Genomic DNA, 26852 nt, shown 5'->3' with positions numbered 1-26852 from the left:
TCACTCAGTTAGGTGTTTCTCATGAACCAGGTCCCTCACAGCAGCCTTCACATCCTTGTTCCTCAGGCTGTAGATGATGGGGGTCACCACCCCATAGAAGAGGGAGGTGAGCTTGTCTGCAAGGTCCTGTTTGTCTGCCCCCAGGGGGTCCTTGGATTTGGGCTTCCCATACACGAAGAGGATGGTCCCATAAAAGATAAGCTCAACTGTGAGGTGGGCAGAGCAGGTGGAGAAGGCCTTTTTCCTCCCCTCTGCTGAGGGGATCCTCAGGATGGTAGCAATGATGAACACATAGAGAAAAAGATGAAGAGAACTGGGATGCCCAGGAAGATCACATTGGCCACAACCATGCTCATCACATTGATGAAGATGTCAGCACAGGCCAACTTCGGGACAGCCAGGATCTCACAGGTGAAGTGGTTGATGACATTGTCCCCACAGAAGGGCAGCCTCACAGCCTGGGATGTCTGAACTACAGAGTTGGTGATACCAGCTGCCCAGGAGCTGGCAGCCATGGGCACGTAGGCAGCCTTGCTCATGACCATGGGGTACCTCAGGGGGTTGCAGATGGCCATATAGCAATCAAACGCCATCATGCCCAGAAGCACACACTCTGTGGCTCCCATGGCAAAGGAGAGAAACATTTGCCCAAAACAAGCTGAGTAAGAGATGGTTTTCCTGGGGGTCAGGAAGCTGTCAAGGATGAGAGGGACTGAGGAGGTTGTGTAGCAGATGTCCAGCAAGGAGAGGTTCCTCAGGAAGAAGTACATGGGCTTGTGTAGGCGGAAGTCAAGGATGGTCACCAGGATGAGGACCCCGTTGCCCAGCAGGGTCACCAGGTACATGAGCAGGATGAGCACAAAGAATGTTTTCTCCAGCCTTGGGTGGGCTGAGAGGCCCAGGAGAATGAACCCCACCAGGGGGGAGGTCTGATTGGACCTGTCCATGGTACCTCCAATCTATCACCTAAAGGAAGTCTCTGAGGTCAATCTCAGCACTCTCTGACTCCAAAAGTGCCTGGGCAGCAGGGCAAAAATTCTTCACTCTGCTGAGCAACTGGAGAATAGCTCTGACAATTCTGTCATGTCTAAGGGGTTCTAGAAAAAATATAGTAGAGATCAGTATTTAACTTGTTTTCAGTAAGAATGAAGAGTTAATATGGATTAACTCATCTGCAGGTGACAATTTTAAAAGCTGGGCAAATGATTTTTTTAAAATAAATTTATTTATTTATTATTTATTTATTTATTTTGGCTGCCTTGGGTCTTCATTGCTGCACGAAAGCTTCCTCTGGTTGCGGCAAGTGGGGGTTACTCTTTGTTGAGGTGCACGGGCTTCTCATTGAGGTGGCTTCTCTTGTTGCAAAGCATGGGATCTAGGTGTGCAGGCTTCAGTAGTTGTGGCACATGGGCTCAGCAGTTGAGGCTCGCGGGCGCTAGAGCACAGAAAACTGGGCAAATGATTTAAAACATCTGTGTAAAGCACTGGCGAGGTAAATAAGACAACAAAGAATCATAGGGTCATAATTCTGGGGGAAAAAAGGAATTCAAAGAAGTATATCCAGCATTTGAGGCTATGTTTCAACTAGGGCATTTGCAGCTTCTGGAGGTGGCCACTGAGAGGCCAAGAAGCACTACGCATAGCCTCCTGGAGGTGGGAACAGGTTTTGAAGTGCAAGGCCCACTGTGAAGGGCTCCTAACTAAACCTCCTCCCTTTGGTAGGGAACCCAAAGGGCAGCACCATAGGAATGAGTGAATCAGAAAGAAACATGCATTTACAGGTGCTGTAGCTCAGCTTCAAATCAAGCCCTGAAATTGGATTGAGGTGGTCCCAAATCTTTGATGCTCCCAAATACCTAACAGAAGCAAACATAAATCTACCTTGAGGGAAAGCAATATCACCCAGTCTCTAAATCATGTCTACAAGTAATTTTGCAAATACAACATTCGGCACACATTGAAAAAGAATAAGGCACACAGGAGACAAGACAACATAAATGAAAACCAAGAGGAAAAAAAAGAAAATCAAGCCTCTTCTCTTAGGGGGAGGTGGGAGCCTGCAGTTCCTCTGCCCTGGTGTTGCCTGTTGAGAGAATTAACCCAGACACAGCGCCAAGGTCTTAACCTCCGGTTGATCCTCTTGTACATTTGGGGTACAAGTGAGCCTCTTGTGCACTGTGGCCAAGTTGAAGGAGAGTTTGACTGAATGTCCCTTCTTTTCTTCATTCTCCATCTGCCTCACCAGAGGCACTGGCTTCTTCCTAAGACTGTTCAGACTGTCCCTGGGTCCTGCTCGGTCAGGCCTTCTTTCTGGGAAGCTTGAATCTCTCCTCAGACTTCTAAGAGCTCCCCAAACTAGGATTTATTCTGGACCAGTGAAAAACTGTAGGTGACACTGAGGATATTGGGCATTTGGTTTTATTTGCTCTGTATCAAAAATATTCATGAACTTCCCAGATCTCCATCTCTTCAAGTGCTCTCAGTCATCCAGCCCCTGCCTCAATTATATGGGGGCACTTCCTGTCTGGGGAGCTCTGAGACACTCCTCTGGCAGTGCTCAGCATTGTAGTTGGGATCAAGTCGTGCCACAATAATTCAATTCAGGTTGACATATTTATTGAGCATCTGTGCTGAGCCAGGCATAATTCTAGGTGCTGGGATCACAGCAAAGACAGGCACAGCCCATAACATCAAAGAGCTCAAAATCTAGTAGAGGAAATAGTCATGCAAATAGTCACACACACAAGTGATTATATCACCCTCATCCTTATCAACCCAAACGATCGCTCTGATGCTACTGACAACAGGCCTTGGGATCTATTTCGCAATCTGCTCCCTTTCCAATGTGGAAAGCCCCTTGCTGCATTCCTCACAGTCTTCTGGCCTGCATTTGGCTCCCTGAATGATGTGGGGTGCTGTACTTCCTGGCAAGGCTCACTGCACTTTGAAGTAGCTCCCCTTTGATACTGAGCCAAAGTCTGCTCCTTTGCACCATTAATCCCTCTTCCACAGGCAGCCCTCCAAGTGTCTAGAAATAACTTGGCTTCAGCATGAAGATAAACAAGGATCCATCTCCTTTTTTCTCCCAGGGCCTTAAAACAGATATATCTCTCATACGGGCAAATGTGCCAGCCAGGAACTGACTACAAAGGCTGGTCAGCACTGAGAACGGCCCCCAGCTTGAGGATGGCGTATGTGCCGCACTGCTAGGTGGATGTGTGTGCTGGGGCAGTAAATCAGTCCCAGGCTGGGGTTTCACTCTATGTCAGCCAGCCCTCCAACCTCTCCCCAAAACCTGGATCCTGTGAAGAAGATATTCCCCCCATGTCATCACCACAAGATCCAGAATCGTGGCTCATTATTATCGCTGGACTTCGGATTCTTAACCACAAAACAAGAAACAGCACCGCCCCACACACCAGTCTCAATCAAGAAGAGACAACTGTGTAAGAAGAAGGTTAGGACTGCGGGGTCCCAGGCAAGACCTTTCCCCTCAGCACAAAGTGGGGTGAGTGCAGAGGACCTCAGAGACACTTGCAGTTTGATGGGTCTATTTGATTCTGTGAGAATAACATCATATCAGTGAAAGGGCTTCCCACCTCCCCTTCTCAACTCCATTCCATTACAATCAAGTCTGACGGCCGAAATACAGCCGCACGAATGAAACTTTTGGTGTGATCAAATCCTGTGCTTACCTTTATCAGAGACATGGTGAGCAAGAAGGATCTGCTTCCTAAGAGTTGGGAAGAGGTCACATGTCAGAAATAGCGATACCAGGTGGGAAACATCAGGGTGAGGGTTCGGAATGTGTGACAGGTGAAGGGTCCAGCCAGTCCTCTGCCCTCCACCTGTCTCCTGTGTTCAGGGTGCAATCTCCAAAGGACTGGCCGTTGCCCTTAGAAGATCATTTAAATTCCAGTCTGTGGGGCTTCCCTGGTGGCGCAGTGGTTGAGAGTCTGCCTGCCGATGCAGGATATATGGGTTCGTGCCCCGGTCCAGGAAGATCCCACATGCCGCGGAGCAGCTGGGCCTGCGCGTCCGGAGCCTGTACTCTGCAACAGGAGAGGCCACAACAGTGAGAGGCCCGTGTACGGCAAAAAAAAAAAAAAAAATTCCAGTCTGTTCTTCGGGACCATTTTAGTCCCTGAAGTCATTTAAAGTTTGGAAAGTGAGTTGACTCAGTTTAGAAACTTTGTATCCTTCTGGGATTACACCTCCAAGATCCAATTGTGTTGAAGGCACTGGAGGAAGTTTACTGCCTGCTTCCTTTCTCCCTCCCTCCTTTTCTCCCTCCCTCCCTTCCTTCTCTCTGAACATCATAATCCCATTAACAGAGTCCAGCAGCCTGCTGGTCAGAACATGACTCACTCAGATGCCAAGACTTTTCTCCTGTGCTGTAGTCAAGCCTCATTACCCCAAGTCTGTGCTTATGCAGTGGTTTTTAGGGGTCTGAGTGAATATCTTATATTCTCCTGGATTTTCAACTTGTTGGATGAGGGCCCTTGAAGTAACCTGCCGTGTTCTTCCTGAATCCTCACTTGGCATCCATCTAAGTCACTGTCCTTAGAGCGACCTATCATCTGCACATGTGCTCCCAGACCTTACGGTAGTCACGGACAGAATGTGACCCAGAACAGGGATGGGTCCAGAAAATGGGTACCCTCCTTTATCCAGCAAACGATTATTAAGTGTGTACTACACAGAAGGCAGAAATGTGCTGAGAACCACGGTCTAGAGACAGGAATGTGAAAAGAAAACTACCAAACAAGGAAGGAAGTGCAGGTCAGGGAGAATGCCCACGCTGATGTGGCAGCCCAGAGGAGGCAGGGGCCAGACCTCCTGGAGGAGGTGACCCAAGGTCTGCGGTGTGCTGGCGCTGGCTCGCAATTGTGCACATCTCTTCCCAACTCCGATTCAGTGACTTTGTTGGTAGCCTGAAATGGGCCATCCTGGGAGTGTTTTTTTTTTTTTTTTTTTTGCGGTATGCGGGCCTCTCACTGTTGTGGCCTCCCCCGTTGCGGAACACAGGCTCCGGACGCGCAGGCTCAGCGGCCATGGCTCACGGGCCCAGCCGCTCCACAGCATATGGGATCCTCCCAGACCGGGGCACGAACCCGTATCCCCTGCATCGGCAGGCAGACCCTCAACCACTTGCGCCACCAGGGAGGCCCCCTGGGAGTGTTTATATCACAGAAATCATCAAATGCTCCAGATCAGGACTTTTTTTGACTTGGAGATGGCAGTCGTTAAATATTCACCAGCACACCACTGGAATGGAGGAATGTCAATCTGCCCAATGAAGGGGAGTGGGTAATCATCCCAGGCAGAGGGGGCTGCATAACCAAAGACACAGAAATGAAAAAGAGCCCCAGGAGTGAGGAGTGACCAGCAGTGCAGTGTTGCTGGAGCACAAAGGGGCTGCTGATGGGGAGGAAGGCAGTGCTGCACCCAAGTTGATCTTTTGGGACATCCTAAGGAGTTAGGACTTTCTGCTGTAGGGGATGAGAAGGCACTTAGAAATTTTAAGTAAAGGTCCGCCATGATGAAATTTGCATCTTAGGTTGATCCTTCTGGGCACAATGTCGAGGCAAGACTGGGGGCAGGAGGACAAGGTCTAAAGAGACAGGGACAGACTTCCGGGGAAAATGGCGGAAGAGTAAGACACGGAGATCACCTTCCTCCCCACAGATACACCAGAAACACAGCTACACGTGGAACAACTCCTACAGAACACCTACTGTACGCTGGCAGAAGACCTCAGACCTCCCAAAAGGCAAGAAACTCCCCACGTACCTGGGTAGGGCAAAGCGGAGAGATTCCCGCACAGAGGATTGGTGCCAACCAGCACTCACCAGCCCGAGAGGCTTGTCTGCTCGCCTGCCGGGGCGGGTGGCGCTGGGAGCTGAGGCTCGGGCTTCAGTCGGAGCTCAGGGAGAGGACTGGGGTTGGCGGCGTGAACACATCCTGGAGGGGCTAATGTGCCACAGCTAGCCGGGAGGGAGTCCGGGAAAAAGTTTGGACCTGCCGAAGAGGCAAGAGACTTTTTCTTCCCTCTTTGTTTCCTGGCGTGCGAGGAGAGGGGATTAAGAGCGCTGCTTGGAGGAGCTCCAGAGACGGGTGCGAGCCGCGGCTGAAAGTGCGGACCCCAGAGACGGGAGTGGGACGCTGGGGCTGCTGCTGCTGCCGCGAGGCCTGTGTGCAAGCGCAGGTCACTGTCCACGCCCCCCTTCCGGGGAGCCTGTGCAGCCCGTCACTGCCAGGGTCCCAGGATCCAGGGACGGCTTCCCTGGGAGAACGCACGGCACGCCTCGGGCTGGTGCAACGTCACGCCGGCCTCTGCTGCTGCAGGCTCCACCCGCACTCCGTGCCCCTCCCTGCCACCCGGCCTGAGTGAGCCAGAGTCCCCGAAGCGGCTGCTCCTTTAACCCTGTCCTGTCTGAGCGAAGAACAGACGCCCTCCGGCGACCTACACAGAGAGGTGGGGCCAAATCCAAAGCTGAGACCCGGGAGCTGTGAGAACAAAGAAGAGAAAGGGAAATCTCTCCCAGCAGCCTCAGAAGCAGCGGATTAAAGCTCCACAATCAACTTGATGTACCCTGCATCTGTGGAATACATGAATAGACAACGAATCATCCCAAATTGAGGAGCCAGGAGTCAGTGCTGTGCCTCTGAGGTGGGAGAGCCAACTTCAGGACACTGGTCTACAAGAGACCTCCCAGCTCCACATAATATCAAATGGCGAAAATCTTCCAGAGATCTCCATCTCAACACCAGCACCCAGCTTCACTCAACGACCAGCAAGCTACAGTGCTGGACACCCTATGCTAAACAACTAGCAAGACAGGAACACAATGCCAACCATTAGCATAGAGGCTGCCTAAAATCATAAAAAGTCCACAGACACCCCAAAATACACCACCAGACGTGGACCTGTCCACCAGAAAGACAAGATCCAGCCTCATCCACCAGAACACAGGCACTAGTCCCCTCCACCAGGAAGGCTACGCAACCCACTGAACCAACCTTAGCCACTGGGGACAGACACCAAAAACAACGGGAACTACAAACCTGCAGCCTGCAAAAAGGAGACCCCAAACACAGTAACATAAGCAAAATGAGAAGACAGAAAAACACACAGCAGGAGAAGGAGCAAGATAAAAACCCACCAGACCTCACAAATGAAGAGGAAATAGGCAGTCTACCTGAAAAAGAATTCAGAATAATGATAGTAAAGATGATCCAAGATTCTATTTCCAAGATCCAAAATCTTGGAAATAGAATAGACAAAATGCAAGAAACAGTTAACAAGGACCTAGAAGAACTAAAGATGAATCAAGCATCGATTAAAAACACAATAAATGAAATGAAAAATACTCTAGATGGGATCAATAGCAGAATAACTGAGGCAGAAGAACGGATAAGTGAGGTGGAAGATAAAATAGTGGAAATAACTGATGCAGAGCAAAATAAAGAAAAAAGAATGAAAAGAACAGAGGACAGTCTCAGAGACCTCTGGGACAACATTAAACGCACCAACATTCAAATTATAGGGGTTCCAGAAGAAGAAGAGAAAAAGAAAGGGACTGAGAAAATATTTGGAGAGATTATAGTTGAAAACTTCCCTAATATAGGAAAGGAAATAGTTAATCAAGTCCAGGAGGCACAGAGAGTCCCATACAGAATAAATCCAAGGAGAAATACGCCAAGACACATATTAATCAAACTGTCAAAAATTAAACACAAAGAAATCATATTAAAAGCAGCAAGGGAAAAACAACAAATAACACACAAGGGAATCCCCATCAGGTTAACAGCTGATCTCTCAGCAGAAACTCTACAAGCCAGAAGGGAGTGGCAGGACATAATTAAAGTGATGAAGGAGAAAAACCTGCAACCAAGACTACTCTACCCAGCAAGGATCTCATTCAGATTTGAGGAGAAATTAAAACGTTTACAGACAAGCAAAAACTGAGAGAGTTCAGCACCACCAAACCAGCTTTACAACAAATGCTAAAGGAACTTCTCTAGGCAAGAGACACAACAGAAGGAAAATACCTACAATAACGAACCCAAAACAATTAAGGAAATGGGAATAGGAACATACATATCAATAATTACCTTAAATGTAAACAGACTAAATGCTCCCACCAAAAGACACAGATTGGCTGAATGGATACAAAAACAAGACCCATATATATGCTGTCTACAAGAGACCCACTTCAGACCTAGAGACACATACAGACTGAAAGTAAGGGGATGGAAAAAGATATTCCATGCAAATGGAAATCAAAAGAAAGCTGAAGTAGCAATTCTTTTATCAGACAAAATAGACTTTAAAATAAAGACTATTAGAAGAGACAAAGGAAGGACACTACATAATGATAAAGGGATCGATCCAAGAAGAAGATATAACAATTATAAATATTTATGCACCCAACATAGGAGCACCTCAATACATAAGGCAAATACTAACAGCCATAAAAGGGGAAATCGACAGTAACACACTCATAGTAGGGGACTTTAACACCCCACTTTCACCAATGGACAGATCATTCAAAATGAAAATAAATAAGGAAACACAAGCTTTAAATGATACATTAAACAAGATGGACTTAACTGATATTTATAGGACATTCCATCCAAAAACAACAGAATACACATTTTTCTCAAGTGCTCATGGAACATTCTCCAGGATAGATCATATCTTGGGTCACAAATCAAGCCTTGGTAAATTTAAGAAAATTGAAATTGTATCAAGTATCTTTTCCGACCACAATGCTATGAGACTAGACATCAATTACAGGAAAAGATCTGTAAAAAATACAAACACATGGAGGCTAAACAATACACTACTCAATAACGAAGTGATCACTGAAGAAATCAAAGAGAAAATAAAAAAATACCTAGAAACAAATGACAATGGAGACACGACGACCCAAAACCTATGGGACGCAGCAAAAGCAGTTCTAAGGGGGAAGTTTATAGCAATACAATCCCACCTGAAGAAACAGGAAACATCTCGAGTAAACAACCAGACCCTGCACCTAAAGCAATTAGAGAAAGAAGAACAAAAAAACCCCCAAAGTGAGCAGAAGGAAAGAAATCATAAAGATCAGATCAGAAATAAATGAAAAAGAAATGAAGGAAACAATAGCAAAGATCAATAAAACTAAAAGCTGGTTCTTTGAGAAGATAAACAAAATTGATAAACCATTAGCCAGACTCATCAAGAAAAAAAGGGAGAAGACTCAAATCAATAGAATTAGAAATGAAAAAGGAGAAGTAACAACTGACACTGCAGAAATACAAAAGATCATGAGAGATTACTACAAGCAACTCTATGCCAATAAAATGGACAACCTGGAAGAAATGGACAAATTCTTAGAAATGCACAACCTGCCAAGACTGAATCAGGAAGAAATAGAAAATATGAATAGACCAATCACAAGCACTGAAATTGAAACTGTGATTAAAAATCTTCCAACAAACAAAAGCCCAGGACCAGATGGCTTCATAGGCGAATTCTATCAAACATTTAGAGAAGAGCTAACACCCATCCTTCTCAAACTCTTCCAAAATATAGCAGAGGGAGGAGCACTCCCAATCTCATTCTACGAGGCCACCATCACCTTGATACCAAAACCAGGCAAGGATGTCACAAAGAAAGAAAACTACAGGCCAATATCACTGATGAACATAGATGCAAAAATCCTCAACAAAATACTAGCAAACAGAATCCAACAGCACATTAAAAGGATCATACACCATGATCAAGTGGGGTTTATTCCAGGAATGCAAGGATTCTTCAATATACACAAATCAATCAATGTGATACACCATATTAACAAATTGAAGGAGAAAAACCATATGATTATCTCAATAGATGCAGAGAAAGCTTTCGACAAAATTCAACACCCATTTATGATAAAAACCCTGCAGAAAGTAGGCATAGAGGGAACTTTCCTCAACATAATAAAGGCCATATATGACAAACCCACAGCCAACATCGTCCTCAATGGTGAAAAACTGAAACCATTTCCACTAAGATCAGGAATAAGACAAGGCTGCCCACTCTCATCACTCTTATTCAACCTAGTTTTGGAAGTTTTAGCTACAGCAATCAGAGAAGAAAAGGAAATAAAAGGAATCCAAATTGGAAAAGAAGAAGTAAAGCTGTCACTGTTTGCAGATGACATGATACTATACATAGAGAATCCTAAAGATGCTACCAGAAAACTACTAGAGCTAATCAATGAATTTGGTAAAGTAGCAGGATACAAAATTAATGCACAGAAATCTCTGGCATTCCTGTACACTAATGATGAAAAATCTGAAAGTGAAATCAAGAAAACACTCCCATTTATCACTGCAACAAAAAGAATAAAATATCTAGGAATAAACCTACCTAAGGAGACAAAAGACCTGTATGCAGAAAATTATAAGACACTGATGAAAGAAATTAAAGATGATACAAATAGATGGAGAGATGTACCATGCTCCTGGATTGGAAGAATCAATATTGTGAAAATGACTCTACTACCCAAAGCAATCTACAGATTCAATGCAATCCCTATCAAACTACCACTGGCATTTTTCACAGAACTAGAACAAAAAATTTCAAAATTTGTTTGGAAAAACAAAAGACCCCGAATAGCCAAAGCAATCTTGAGAACGAAAAATGGAGCTGGAGGAATCAGGCTCCCTGACTTCAGACTATACTACAAAGCTACAGTAATCAAGACAGTGTGGTACTGGCACAAAAACAGAAAGATAGATCAATGGAACAGGATAGAAAGCCCAGAGATAAACCCACGCACATATGGTCAACTTATCTTTGATAAAGGAGGCAGGAATGTACAGTGGAGAAAGGACAGCCTCTTCGATAAGTGGTGCTGAGAAAACTGGACAGGGACATGTAAAAGTATGAGATTAGATCATTCCCTAACACCATCCACAAAAATAAGCTCAAAATGGATTAAAGACCTAAATGTAAGGCCAGACACTATAAAACTCTTAGAGGAAAACATAGGCAGAACACTCTATGACATAAATCACAGCAAGATCCTTTTGGACCCACCTCCTAGAGAAATGGAAATAAAAACAAAGATAAACAAATGGGACCTAATGAAACTTCAAAGCTTTTGCACAGCAAAGGAAACCATAAACAAGACCAAAAGACAACCCTCAGAATGGGAGAAAATATTTGCAAATGAAGCAACTGACAAAGGATTAATCTCCAAAATTTATAAGCAGCTCATGCAGCTCAATAGCAAAAAAACAAACAACCCAATCCAAAAATGGGCAGAAGACTTAAATAGGCATTTCTCCAAAGAAGATATACAGACTGCCAACAAACACATGAAAGAATGCTCAACATCATTAATCATTAGAGAAATGCAAATCAAAACTACAATGAGGTATCATCTTACACCAGTCAGAATGGCCATCATCAAGAAATCTAGAAACAATAAATGCTGGAGAGGGTGTGGAGAAAAGGGAACACTCTTGCACTGCTGGTGGGAATGTGAATTGGTACAGCCACTATGGAGAACAGTATGGAGGTTCCTTAAAAAACTAAAAATAGAACTACCATATGACCCAGCAATCCCACTACTAGGCATATACCCTGAGAAAACCATAATTCAAAAAGAGACATGTACCAAAATGTTCATTGCAGCTCTATTCACAATAGCCCGGAGATGGAAACAACCTAAGTGTCCATCATCCGATGAATGGATAAAGAAGATGTGGCACATATATACAATGGAATATTACTCAGCCATAAAAAGAAACGAAACTGAGCTATTTGTAATGAGGTGGATAGACCTAGAGTCTGTCATACAGAGTGAAGTAAGTCAGAAAGAGAAAGACAAATACCGTATGCTAACACATATATATGGAATTTAAGAAAAAAAATGTCATGAAGAACCTAGGGGTAAAACAGGAATAAAGACACAGACCTACTTGAGAATGGACTTGAGGATATGGGGAGGGGGAAGGGTAAGCTGTGACAAAGCGAAAGAGAGGCATGGACATATATACAGTACCAAACGTAAGGTAGATAGATAGTGGGAAGCAGCCGCATAGCACAGGGAGATCAGCTCGGTGCTTTGTGACCGCCTGGAGGGGTGGGATAGGGAGGGTGGGAGGGAGGGAGACGCAAGAGGGAAGAGATGGGGGAACAGATGTATATGTATGACTGATTCACTTTGTTATAAAGCAGAAACTAATAAAAATAATAATAATAAAAAGTAAAGAGACAGGGAAGCACTTCAGGCAAACAAAGATGAACATTGACTTGAGTGATTGAGTGGTGAAGATGGGGAGATTCAAGAAAGGTTTGGTAAGTACAAAATACAATAGGAGATTTTGGTTGGATATAGCAGGGGGAAAGAGGATAGAATCAATATTTCTAGCTCAAATGATGGGTGGGTGATGGTGACACCACCAAAGTGGAGAATATCAACCAAGTTGTTGGTTTTGGGGGAGAAGATGAATTCATTTTGGAGTATAGTGTGTTTGAGGAACTTCCAGCTAGAGATGGGGGAAATGTCTGAACTGGAGTCTCATCAACTTATCCATCACTTAGGGAGAGTGGCTGGAACCCTGGAGATGCTCGCACTGCTCTGCTGTCTGTAGATACAAGTCTAACTGTACTGCCATGGAAGATTGTTGGGGGCCCCCTGAAATGCAAATTCATAATATCTACATGGTTTCCTTGACCTCTGGGCCACTAGGGACCCATCCACTCTGTCATGAGAAACCTCTGAGCAAGTGGATTCTGAGGATAGGAATGAGGTTCGCTGCTGGCAGAGGAGAGAGTAAGGCCACAGAGACCAGTGACCCAGAGGAGGTCAGCAGGAGTGTGGACAGTCAAGGGTCAAAAGTCAAGAGTTAGGGGCAAGCAAGGACTGGAAGAGCAGTTGTCTCCAGATCAGAGGAATTACAGGCAGCTGTTCTGATCCTGCATAAAAAAACACCCTCCTTCCTCTTGGATTCCTTAGAAGGAATAACTGGGACCCCAATCCTAGGAAAAGTCTAGATAGACCAGTGCTTCTCAGACAGTAGCATGCATCAGAATCACCTAGAGGAATTGTTAAAACACAGACTGGAAACACATAGGCACACACGCACACACATATAGGTGCATGTGCAGGCTGCTGGGCCCCACCCACAGAGATTGATTTAGTAGGTCCCGGGAAAGGCCCAGGAATCTGCATTAACAAGTTCCCAGGTGATGCCGACGCTGCCCTCTGTCACACTGAGTAGCCCAGGGTTAGGCTTCTTACTAACTCAGTGTGTAGGGTCTCAGGGCATTGAAATTTGAGGTATTGCAGAAAATGCTTCTCCTCATTATTCCTCATTGTCTAGGGAAGGCTCAGACAGACCAGCCAAGGGGATACTGGGTTTTAATTGGCCAAGACAAAGCTTTGTGTGTCAGAAATCTCCTTTCTACAAGTGTATTTGTGTGTATGTGTGTAAATGTGAGTTTGCCATAGATAATTGGACCAAAGGGGTAGTCTGAACTCCACCAACCCCAGCATTTCCTGGGAAGCATCTGTTTATTGTGGCTTTCTAAGGACAAATGTGGACGTGACACCCCACGAAATTCATAAGGTCTGTAACCAGATCCCTGCTCGAAACACTTTGAGATTCTGTTGGGAGTCATGAGTAACAGCACATTCTCTGTAAAGGTGGAAAAGAACCACCACCATTTTGAGATAATACCAGGGCTGGAATCAGGTGCTATAAAGGTCAGAGAGACAGAACTTCCCTGAAGAGGGAGAAGGGAAGGGGTGGAAGGGAGAGGGGCCAAAGCACTGCCCCTTCATGGAGGGGAGCCCACTCATGCAGCAAGCACTCAGGGGAGAAGTAAGTGTATAATTTCTCATGTCTGAACGCTGGATCGTCTAAACAATATTTGCCTGATTCGCTGCTTCATTCCAGGAAGTATCACAGTCTCCTTCTGAGGAGGTCCCTTACATTGTTTCCATGCTCTGTACCACGAGGTGCCCTGGCCACAGGACTCACCTGACTGACCAGTAGACCCCTGTCTCAGGGGCAGTCAGCATATGGGCTGTCTGGTGGCTGATACTGGATGATGAGTAACCAAACCCCTTAGTTCTGTCTCTTAGGAGCTTGAACTCAAAACACCAGGACAGAGTCAGCAGCTGGTGTAAGGAAGGAAGGACAGGAAGGAGAAACCAGAGTAACACAAAGAAAGCGGGTAGTGAGGAGAGGCCTGGCCTGTGGGAGCTGAAGCTGAGTCACAGGGGGTCAATGGTCTCCTAGGTCTTAAAGTCATGTTTTCTTACAATTTACACTGTATGTTTGTTTATTCATTTATAAATGTATAGATGTTATGTACAAATATGTTATGTACATTATAAAATGCTTATAAAAATAGAAATTAAAGGGTTTCCCTGGTGACACAGTAGTTAAGAATCTGCCTGCCAATGCAGGGGACACGGGTTCAAACCCTGCTCCGGGAAGATCCCACGTGCTGCGGAGCAACTAAGCCCGTGTGCCACAACTACTGAGCCTGTGCACTAGAGCTCACGAGCCACAACTACTGAGCCCAAACGCCGCATCTACTGAAGCCCGTGCTCTAGAGCCCATGCTCCACAAGAGAAGCATGCACACCACAACAAAGAGTAGCCCCCGCTCGCCGCAACTAGAGAAAGCCTGCGTGCAGCAATGAAGACCCAACACAGCCAAAAATAATAAATAAATAAAAATAAATAAATTTATTAAAAAATAGAAATTAAAAAGATGGGATAGAGATAAAATAAAATATAAAAAAGAAGAGCTAACATGAGGCAAAGAAGAAAACAAGGGTAGGTCACAAATTTACTTATTAATTCATTCAGCAACTATTCATTGAGTGCCTACTGTGAGCCAGGTACAGTTTTTATACATAGGATACATCTGCGAACAATGCAGGAAAAAAAAAATCTCTGTCTCTGTGAAACTTGTTTACATTCTATCAGGAGAGAAACAGACAAGAAACAATGACTAATATAAATAAGAAAATAATAGAGGGTGTTAGAAACTGTGTGGAATCAGGACTGAGGCATAAAGGAGGGCTGAACACATGAATCTGATTTTGCTCCTTCCTGAAACCCACAAAAACTACAGTAGTATGATTTTGTTTTGTTTAATTTTTGTTTTTAATGGACAAAATCAACAAGGTTAAGGAGAAGAAGGGAGACATCACAGTGATAACATTTTGAAGGCTGGAAAGTGAATGGACTAGTGGCCATTTCCACAGCAGATCTGATCGAGTCAAATCCTAAGCCAGAACCTAGGAGAGCTGAGACACAACCAGACCTACAGCACAGAGGACTCGCTGTACCAGGTCCCTCTGGGACCAGGGATGAAGGGGGGTGCTGCTAAAATAAGGAGGATGAGGCAAAAAAACATAGAAGAAACAGAGTTCCTATACCCCCTCCCTCATTCCGTGACATTGGTCGACTGTCCCTTACCTACCCCAGCAAAAAATTTATTCTCTGGAAAGGATAAAACACATGCACCTAAGAAAGACTTCAAGCAAAAGGTCATCACTTCTGTGATCAACTGACCTTTTTTACAACTGATCTTTTACAGCAGCCCACAGCTGCGGTACCTGTGAAATTCTCATGGCAGGAGCCAGGACCAGATTCATTTATGACTCTCCCAATACCCTGTGAAAGCCTGGCTTATGGTAGGCACTCAGAATCTATTTAGTGGGACACAGACAAGAGGGAAACTTCTAGGTCACTTGCTTCTTTCCAGCCCTGAGATCCTGAATTTGAAATGCCAGGGGTGCTACAAGGATTTGTCCTGTGCAGTGGGTTTCACATTCTCCCAGATCTATTGTGGGCTCTGCTGAGAGTTCTAATTGATTGGGGGTTCATGTTAATTCTGGCAAGACCAGAATGACCCTTCTTCTCTAACGCTTTCCAGTAGCTCAGCAGGATGGATACAAAGGGAGGGAGGGGGAAGAAAGTATTTCTGGAGGGACTTCAGAGTAATTGGATCTTGGGGACATAATCTCAGATGTATAAAGTTTCTAAATTTTGTCACTTCAATTTCTAAACTTTAAATCACTTCAGGGACTAGAGTAATACCAATAGCAGGGTGGGATTTAAATGGCTTCATAAATGCAATGTATGGTCCTTTGTGGATTTTTCTGAAACACAGAACAAAGACAAGAAATGGCTGCTACTTTCAGACCAGATTGGCTATTTTAGGCCTCTAGACTATTCCCAGCCCAAAGAAAAGTGATTTTCTTTATCGATCTATTTACAAAAAAGGTAAGAGAACACTTAAAAAAATTATATATATATATATATATATATATGTATATATATATATATATATATATATATATATATATATATAAACTTTTGAGGGCCCAGCCCCATTCCTGGCTTCATTCCTTTTGACTAAGTGGCATGTGGGGATCTTGAAGGAAAAGGACATCTTAGTGGTGTGACAGAAAGTCCAAGAACAAGAAATTTGTGAGATCACTTAGTCCCTGGGATGAAAAACCTTTAAAAATAATCCATTCCAGAGTGAGTATTAGGGAGCCAGATGTCCAAAGAGGAAAAGGGACTTAATGATTCCCAGGCACTGAGTAGTTGGCAAAGGCCAGCTCTTTGGGAAAATTCTTCCACGGAGTTTGGCAGGTGAGTGAAGGAATAAAAGGAATGAATATCCCAGGGGCCTGGGGATTGTAAGAGAGAGAACTATGAAAGAAGAGGAAGGTAATATCGAATAGCACTTGGAGAGGAATGGCCAGGAATTGAGGATGAAGAAGATCAGTTATTTCTACCAGTCCTATACCCCAAAGCAGGGGAAATCACACAAAGGGAATGTTAACACTTCTCACAAAATTGATTAAAATTAATTGGCCACACATGGTATAACTTGATGTAAATGTGTGATATCAATCTTGATTATGATTAGAAAAATTCAATCCAATCTGGTGACATGTCAAACACCTCTATGGGCAGACAAATATCACAAAGTAGATTTTCATCAATTTCTCTCTATTTTACTTAGAACAACACAAAGAACCCACCAGATTTCTAGAGCTGTTGTCTAGCTGCTCAGCAGGACCAGTTTCCTCACTGATTTTCTGGCTACTTTAGGCATCAGAGAATCATGAAGTGGGCTTTTTGAGTTCCTGCAGGTGACAGAGCAGAGGCACCATGGACAGGTCTAACTGGACCTCCCCCCTGGTGGGGTTCATTCTCCTGGGCCTCTCAGCCCACTCAAGGCTGGAGAAAACGTTCTTTGTGCTCATCCTGCTCATGTACCTGGTGACCCTGCTGGGCAATGAGGTCCTCATCCTGGTGACCATCCTTGACTTCCGCCTACACAAGCCCATGTACTTCTTCCTGAGGAACCTCTCCTTCCTGGACATCTGCTACACAACCTCCTCAGTCCCCCTCATTCTTGACAGCTTCCTGACCCCCAGGAAAACCATCCCCTTCTCAGCATGTGCTGTGCAGATGTTCCTCTCCTTTGCCATGGCGGCCACGGAGTGTGTGCCTCTGGGCATGATGGCGTTTGATCACCATATGGCCATCTGCAACCCCCTGAGGTACTCTGAGGTCATGAGCAAGGCTGCCTATGTGCCCATGGCTGCCAGCTCCTGGGCAGCTGGAAGCACCACTGTCATGATGCAGACATCCCTAGCAATGCAACTACCCTTCTGTGGGGACAATGTCATCAACCACTTCACCTGTGAGATCCTGGCTGCCCTGAAGTTGGCCTATGCTGACATCTCCATCAATATAATCAGTATGGTGGTGGCCAATGTGGTCTTCCTGGACATCCCAGTTCTGTTCATCTTTTTCTCCTACGTGTTCATCATCGCTACCATTTTGAAGATCCCCTCAGCTGAGGGGAGGAAAAAGACCTTCTCCACCTGCTCTGCCCACCGAACAGCTGTGGTCATCTTCTATAGGACCATCCTCTTCATGTATGGGAAGTCTAAATCCAAGGACCCCCTGGGGGCAGACAAACAGGATTTTGCAGACAAGCTCACCTCCCTCTTCTATGGAGTGGTGACCCCGGTGCTCAACCCCATCATCTACAGCCTGAGTAATAAGGAGGCGAAGGCCGCTGTGAGGAACCTGGTAACTCGGAAACGCTTCACCCAGTGATGCTGGAGGGGTCCTGATGGTTCCTGTTCCCTGGTTTCTCTCACCTGAGGGTCTCGGAGGTTAAGATGAAGGGCTAACTTCATGCAAGTTTACGTAGGTAAATCTAATTACACAGAATCTCATTACACCCAAGAGCTTTGTGCAAACAGAAAGCATTTAATGTGAATTTTCCCCTCATTCTATAGGTGATTCTACAAAAGTATATTTCTGCTGATCAAGCCTTACAGTTCTCTATATCTGTGATGCATACTAAAGAAACTGATGTCAAGGAAAAGTAACTCTTCAAGATTTATTGTTTAACTCATGAAAAGCTCTCGTCTGTAGGACCATAATTCAATTACTCCTTGGCTCGCCCTTTGAATATATTTGAAAGGGTTCTTATTTTTATGTCACCTATGTCAACTCTTCCTACTCCATTATTAAATAACAGTAATATTTTTTATCCTTATCCTCGTTGCCTCTTTCTCCTTATTGTCATTTAAATTCTTAAAACTGTTTCTTGAATCGTTCTCTTCCTGTGTCTTCAAAATTAACCTCTTTCTCTTGTCCTTAACCAAGTCCCCCACCAGAAAATCATTTACATCTTTGGAGCAGAGAGGAGAGTAAGGTGTGGCGAAACTGATACAAAGGTCAAAGGTTCAGGCCTTTTTTCTTTTCCCTTTTTTGAAAATGTTATTCATCCCTGGGTTCTCTCCCTAGATATCCTTGGCCTCCAAGGGTCATCAGAGTAATGTCAAAACTGAGAGGTATCGAGGAGAATCAAATGAATTCTATTAACCACCTGACCTGGCTTGACCGAGTGTGCAGCCAAGGGGTGACTATCGCTTGCTTTTCTACCTAAGAAACCCCAAAGCCACACGGTAGTCAGAGGGAGAGGAGGTGATGCTCAGAGGGAGGAGGAGACATCTAAGAATCACCTACATGACTGGTGAGGAGCTCCAAGGCAGCTCCCTAGAGCAATTAATCTAGAAGTCTAGTTAAAGAATGAGCAGAATAGAAAACCTCTGACAGTTGATATCAATTTTTAATCCAATAGAGAGGAAACAAACAATTGAAACAATCAGCCTTTGCTGAAAAAGAGTTATTGCAGGAAGATGGTGAAAGCATTAAAGAAAATTCTCATTGGTTTTCTCAGCAGAATTCAAAAGGTTAGTGAATCAATAAAATAAGAGAAATCTATGAAAAAAGAAGCTAGGAGAAAAGATAACTGGGAAATAAGAACTTTTTCTTAGGGGAAAGATTCCACTTACTGGATCAAATAAAATTCAGTAGAAAGTATTTAAAAGTAGAGAGCACAATTTTTTTAAATGAACTTTAAAATTAAAAATAACTTAAATTCCTCTCCTAGACTTCAGAGAGAAAAACAAAGAGATTTAAGTTATTTGAGAAAAGATGAGAGGCATGGGAGATAGACCAGGGGGATCCATCATGGAAAACATGAAGAGAAAACAGAGCAGACAAAAGACAAATAATAACTAAAGAGAAAAAAACACATTTCACTGAATAGAAGTTTTAGATATTTTGTTCACAAAATGTTCATTAATCACCAGATAAGAATTGTAGCAAAAGACACACCTACCTAGGATAACTATTCAAGGATAAGTTTTGGTTCCTATATATACCAAAATAGTTCTATAGACTTTTACACAGAAGAAAAGCACATTTCCTAAGAAGGAATGAGAATCTGACTGCCATTGGCCAGCTGTTCTGCAGCCCTAAATGTAGACATCAGTGGAACAAGGTTTATTAGGTTCTGAGGGAAATGGGCTGTGAGTCCCGAGTTCTACATACCCCTCATCATTGCACAGATACGAGGGTTAAAAAGACACTTGCTGTCATGTGTAAACACAGAAAGCACATACCCCTGCAATCCCTTCCTGGAAAAAAATTTATTTATAACATTCTCCCAACAAACAGTTAAAAATAAATAAATGAAAGGATGTGATGGATATGCCATAGAAGAGACAGTGGAGAATGATGAAATGCATAAGACCAATGAAGTCTAGTCAATTCTTATACCAAATTTGCAAAGACTAATATATGAAGGAATTATTAGCAATCATGTTGAGGTAAACGGTGACAAGAAAGCAATGATGGAGCTCCAGTTACAATTCTAGATGACTTCATCAAGCTGGGAAATGGAGAAAGAGAAGCAAAAGCCACTGAAGGTCTCATCTTACAAAGGATATGGTGGGAAGGGGTTCTTAGAAATACAATCCATTGCATTGATACTGAAATGCAACAAAAGTCTTAACATGATTGTTGAAAATTTACGAGTCAATACCAGTAGACAAGTATTAGAATTCTTTCTTTGAAAGAGTCAGAGGATTATGAAAGAACAAAGAAAGTTCATCAAATGAAAAAACTCATTTATTGAACCTGAGTAGATATAAATCACTGTACAGTAAACAAATAATACACATTACCCAGTGGGTTTTTTTTTAGGAATTTCAAGGTTTCTAACATTAGGAACATTAGGAGATCTATTACTGCAACCATTTTGTTAACAGATTAAATAAGAAAAAAAGTAATCCCATCCACAAATGTTGAGAAGTCATTTGGTAAAATCTAGCATCTATTTCTGACTTTTTAAAGTAGTGGACTTGAATAGAAGAAACCATCCTTGACATGAAGAACAACAGCAAACAGCATACTTGATGGCAGAATACCAGTGACATGCCTACAATGTATGTCTGGATTAGGACCTCTGCTCTCGATGTCTGCATCATTCTAGCTAATTAAACCAGATCAGAAAAATAAATAAGGAACAAAATATAGAAAAGAAGAAAACTATTCAGTAAGTAAACAGATGTTGTTTACTGAGGAAAAAAGTTTAATCAAGTGCAAAACTACTACAACTAGTAAGAAAGTACAGTAGGGGGGTTGTATATAATTCACCCCAGTCACAATTTTAAAATACCTAGGGAAAATACATAAAGAAGTTTGAGTACATCATATATTTACAATGGTCACGCATTAACAGAAGATATTTTAAAAAGATGTTTTGGGCTTCCCTGGTGGCACAGTGGTTGAGAGTCCACCAGCCGATGCAGGGGACACAGGTTCGTGCCCGGTCCGGGAGGATCCCACATGCCGCAGAGCGGCTGGGCCTGTGAGCCATGGCCGCTGGGCCTGCGCGTCTGGAGCCTGTACTCCGCGGCAGGAGAGGCCACAACAGTGAGAGGCCCGCGTACCGCAAAAAAAAAAAAAAAAAAAAAAAAAAAAAAAAAAAAAAAAAGATGTTTTCATTTTGGAGGGAGGAAAAGCCCTGAATGTAAACTTCAGGGCAGTCTAGAGTATCCTCCAAGTGCCCTCATTCAAAGCCTTTTTCCCCCTTTCTAACAGGTTGGGATGACCCATGCTCCATCCATTTTCCCATCCCTAGAGCAGGTCCATCCTATTTGTTGGGAAAAGGTCCAAGCCCCGGGTTTGGAGGCAAACACAAAGGCTCACTCATCAAAGGTTCTCAGAAGCAAAGAAAAGCAGTCTTTACTCCAGCCCTTGTTTTGAAGGTAACCAAAGAGTTTAAACCAGACCACTGACAAATGGAGTCGTATGTGCAAATTAATTTCTACCTGATTACTACTGGTGACCACTTCTCTCAATTTAGGATGATCCCTAAAACCTTCAAGAGAGTATAGTATCTAATGAAGGTTATCACAAAATATGACCAAATCAAACATCACAGATGATCACAGACAACGTGTCCAGAATGTAATCACCCAAACTGCATTTAAGGAATCAGAGCATTTAAGGAATCAGAGCATTTCAGATGCCGGAGAGGGAACGTGTCCCCTGTGGACACGACCAGGTGGGAAAGGACCAGGACCAGGTCCTGGTGGAAGAACCAGGTGGGAAAGCAGGAGCTAACTGCCTCTTCCTCCTCAGCTCCAGCCAACTGCTGCCAGATAGGAATGCAGGAAGGGGGTGGGGAGGGAATGCAAAGAGCTGCTCCCTTTGCTGCAGGCTCTACATTTATCTCTGGTGTTTGCAGAGTTAAGTGCTTCCCGTAATTCTTCAACAATATAAGTATTATGAGGACCAAACAAAATTTGTTCCTCAGCCGTTTTTGGCTATGGGTTGCAATTTACGACCTCTGCTAGAAGCACATGTAAGTCACAGTATTGTTGGAGTTCCTAAGGATGCCGTCACAGAGGTCACTTACATCTTCACTGTGCATCTATTGTTTGGGGAGGAAACTGCCCTCTCACTCATTTCATGTGATTCTAGTGGGGCTGCCAATTGTACTACACCAACACTTGGCCACAGCAATCAGTCTAAGGGAAAGCATGTGACCTAGGTCAAACTAATCAGAACCATTCCCCAGCATATTTCAACTGGAGCAAGAAGAAAGGGGTCCTGTATTAGCTTTCTATGCTGCATAGCAGATCACCACTTGGTAGCTTCAGACAATACACATTTATAATCTTGCCATTTCTGTGAGTTAGGAATTCAAGCAAGTCCTCTGCAAGGCTGCAGTCTAAGGTGTTGGCCAGGACTCAGTTCTCATCTGGAGACTCAAATAGAAAAATGTGGATTAGGCTGCTGACAGCTTTCTTCCATAGCACGTGAGAAAGTCTGCTAAAAATGAAGCCAGGAAAAGACAAGTAGAGATAAGAACCAGATGAAGGGACAGAGAGTCCTAATGACATGGTGAGTCCCTAATTCCAGCTGTGCTTGAGACTGAATCCACCCTTGAACTTCTCAGTTGTATGAGCATTAAAGTTTGTATTGGGATTATGCTGGTTGGAGTAAGTTTTCTACCTAGAAACTTACAAAGTCCTGACAATTACAAAGCCCAAAGTAAAAGCATCTTTACATAGTCACCCTCTCTTGCTGACCACTGCATACTCCAGCTGCAATCTTATATTTATATTACATGGTAGATAATTCCCAATTGAGATACAAAAAACGGAAAACTAGTCTTGGTCAAATTCCAGGCTCTTTTTCAAATAAAATAGAAGGAATAAACTCTTTTCAGGCCTGCACTCTCCCTGAACATTGATGCCAAAATGCTAAATTACAAAAAATCAATAAAACAAATATAGTAATACACTTAGAAGATAATACACTGTGAGAAAGTTGCATTCATCCCAAAAAAGCATGGATAGGGTGAACATTAAAAATTTACCACATTAATAAATTAAAGAAGAAAAACCAAATGATCATCTCAATAGATGTAGAAAGTGTTTGATAAAACTCCATGTCCTGGGACTTCCCTGGTGGCTCAGTGGTTAAGAATCCGCCTGCCAAGGCAGGGGACACGGGTTCAAGCCCTGGTCCGGGAAGATCCCACATGCCTCAGAGCAACTAAGCCCATGCACCACAACTACTGAGCCCATGCACCGCAACTACTGAAGCCCTCACGCCTACAGCCCATGCACCGCAACAAAGAGTAGCCCCTGTTCGCCACTCGTCGCAACTAGAGGAAGCCCACGCGCAGCAACGAAGACCTAACACAGCCAAAAATTAATTAATTAATTAATTTAAAAAATTAAATGTCTTGACAATAACCACTCTACTCCAGCCAGACACCTCAGGAAAAAAAAACAACAACACCCTCACTCCACCAGCAAAGGCTGAGCAGACAGCCTAGACTTCCATTCTTACCAGGCCATGACAAGGCAACCCAACCACTACCCTGTCAATGTGGTATCAGAGGAGGCTGGATAGGGAGGTGGGATATTTATATCTGTTGGGCAGTAACAAGTCCCCACCCCAACCCACAGTGTCAGTGGAGACCACGTGGGAAGCTCCTTCTCCTTCCCACTTGGGTGGTATCAGAGGGGGCCTAAAGGACGGTCAGGACTTGTGCCTGTGCTAATGAGGCCACCCCTTCCCACAGTGTCAGTGGAGATCGTGGGAGTAGTATTAGGCAGTCCTGCCTCTGCCAGGCAGAAGGGAATCAGCAGAGCCCTAGTAGGGAGCTGAAATTCCCACTCCCCACCCAGCAGTAAGGAGGATCCCCTCCTCCCAGGAATACAAGGCTGGTTCAATATTCAAAGATCAGTCAATTCATCTACCATATTGATAGGCTAAATAGGAAAAAAATCACATGATTATATCAAGTGAAACGGAAGAAGCTTTTGAAAAAATAACACTCATTCATGATAAAAACTTTCAGCACTGAACTGGAAGCCCCAGCCAGTGAGGCACGACAAGAAAAAAAGACTACAAGTCTAACTTTTTTTTTTTTTTTTTTTTGTGGTATGTGGGCCTCTCACTGTTGTGGCCTCTCCCATTGCAGAGCACAGGCTCCAGACACGCAGGCTCAGCGGCCATGGCTCACGGGCCCAGCCGCTCCACGGCATGTGGGATCTTCCCGGACCGGGGCACGAACCCGTGTCCCCTGCATTGGCAGGCAGACTCTCAACCACTGCGCCACCAGGGAAGCCCCAAGTCTAACGTTTTTGAAGGAAGAAAAACAAACTGTCATCATTCACAGATATTATTATTACCTACTATATAGGAAATCTAAAATAATTTAGAGATATAAGTATTTAAAAGAGTTCAGCAAGATTCCTAGACAAAATCAATGTTTAAAAAAAACCCAATTGCATTTCTATATTCCAGCAGCGGATTATGAAATATTTTTAAAGATATCAAGAAATGTAAATATAGATATTTATATATTAAGATATAAATACCACCACACAGGGGTAAATCTAGTAAAACAGCTCCAAGACTTTTATGCATACAATTATAAATTATAAAATGTTTTGAATGATATTAAAGAGAGAAATACTTCTCATTCATGGGTAGGAAAATTCAGTATTATAGAGATGTTAATTCTCCCACAATTGATCTCTATATATTCAGTGTAATCCCAAATTTTTAATCCCCAGAATTTAAGAAGCTGGTTCAATAATTTATATGAAAGAACAAAAAACCAAGAACAGGCATGAGGTATTAGAAGTACTGGAGGGGGGGAATAAAGGGGTTTACCCTACAGGAAATCAAAACATACAATAAAGCAATATTTATTAGGGCAGTGTAGCATTGACACAGGAATAGACGAAACAATGGAAAAGAATAGAGATCCGAGAAGTAGATCCATTTATGTTGGGAGACTTGATATATGACAGAGATGGTACTGCAGACTGGTGGAGAAAGGATGTGCTATAAACACAACTAGGACAATTGGGAAGACATATGTGTACCAGGAGAAAAGTATAAAATATTTATAGCAGCATTCAGTTGGGAAGCAACCCAATTATCCATCAAAATAGAACGTGTAAATAAGCTGTGCTACAGTCATATAATGGACTATAGCAATACAAACTAATGAATTTAACTATACTTATAAATATGAATGAATCTCGCAAACATAATATTGAATGAAGAAACAAGTCAAAAAGAACACCTACAAGTGATTTGATTTTTAGAGTTCAGAAAGAGGAAAACTTAAACTACATTGTTTAAAGATGCATCCATAGGTGATAAAATTCAAGAAAAGCAAGGAAATTATTATAACAAAAGTAAGGAGTGTGATTATCTCTGGGAGGGGAGAGAGAGAGAGGGCTGGGAGTGGGAAGGAATACCCAGGAAGATTTCAAGGTACTGGCAATGTGGCAATGTTCTACTCCTTAAATTAGGTGGCAATTGCTTTATTATTCTTTAAATTTAAAATATGTGTTTTATATACTTTCATATGCATTTACATATATGTGCTATATTTCACATTTTAAATTATTTTAAATACCAAAAGTTTTAAATACTGCAATGAGATGTCACTTCTCAACTATCAGTTTGGCAAAGACCAAAAAGTCTCAAGACCAACATATTATGTTGACAGAGTATGGGAAAACAGACATTCTCATATACTGATAAGACCCTGTAAATTTGGCAATATCTATAAAAATTACAAATGTACATAAAACATATATTTTTACCACATGTGCTAAATTATAAATATGCAAGGATGTTTGTTGTAGCACTGATTGTAACAGCATAAGATTGGAAAGGACTGAAAAATCTAAATGTCCTTCAATATCAGACTGGTTAATTAAATGATTATCTATATTTACAATGGAATATATACAGACATTTAAAAGAATGAAGCAGTACTACATATGTTTTCTTCAAGGTATATATCTCCAAGGTATATTGCTAAGTGAGGAAAAGCAAGACAGTAAGATAGTGTGTATTTGTGCTAACTTTATTTTGGAGACAAATTTAGCACAAATACACAATGTCTTACTATCTTGCCTTTCTTACTTAACAATATGCATAGAACACCACTGAAGAAAAAGCATATAAGAAATTGCTAATATTGTTTGCCTCGAGGGAGAAGAACTGGGTGACTGGAGACAGAGGCTTAATTTTATTATACCTTCTATACCTTATAAATTTTGTTCCAAGTACAAGTAATACTTACTAAATAACAGTGATGATAATCATGATGATGATGATGATGATGATGATGATGATGATGATGATGATGATGGTGATATCAATAATGATAAAGAGAATTAGATGTATTGAGATTGAAATCCCATCTCTGCTGTTCACAAGATGTGGTCTTTGGTAAATCGCTTAACTTTTTAAAGTCTGTTCCCTCAAATAAAAAAATAGGGCGATAATAAATACAACCTCCCAGGGAAGACTGGAAGTAGATACTTAACATACATGCATTGCTGGATTTTACTGAACTTACATAATGTGTGTAAAGTGTTTGTCACAGTGACGGGCACATGG

At 43.0% G+C, this 26852-nt stretch overlaps 2 protein-coding genes and 1 pseudogene across 2 annotated transcripts in view; 1 reads left to right on the top strand and 2 right to left on the bottom strand.

Moving 5' to 3' along the window:
- LOC132491866 (olfactory receptor 13C7-like) lies at positions 1–1008 on the bottom strand (annotated as a pseudogene).
- Positions 1009–1432: 424 nt separating this feature from the next.
- The window catches only part of TMEM8B (transmembrane protein 8B), a 131803-nt gene continuing 106383 nt past the window's right edge, over positions 1433–26852 (bottom strand). Inside the window, exon 12 of the transcript XR_009532761.1 lies at positions 1433–1450. The gene's annotated coding sequence lies outside the window, so the exon portion shown is untranslated. The remainder of the gene's footprint in view (positions 1451–26852) is intronic.
- On the top strand, positions 17196–18155 carry LOC132491947 (olfactory receptor 13C7-like). Its single transcript, XM_060101027.1, has one exon. It carries the CDS (start codon positions 17196–17198, stop codon positions 18153–18155), a length of 960 nt encoding a protein of 319 aa, XP_059957010.1.

The sequence above is a fragment of the Mesoplodon densirostris genome, chromosome 6, assembly GCF_025265405.1.
Source record: "Mesoplodon densirostris isolate mMesDen1 chromosome 6, mMesDen1 primary haplotype, whole genome shotgun sequence".
Taxonomy (NCBI): Eukaryota; Metazoa; Chordata; class Mammalia; order Artiodactyla; family Ziphiidae; genus Mesoplodon; species Mesoplodon densirostris.
Note: the sequence above shows the minus strand (reverse complement) of the source record. Positions and strands in the feature narration are given on the sequence as shown.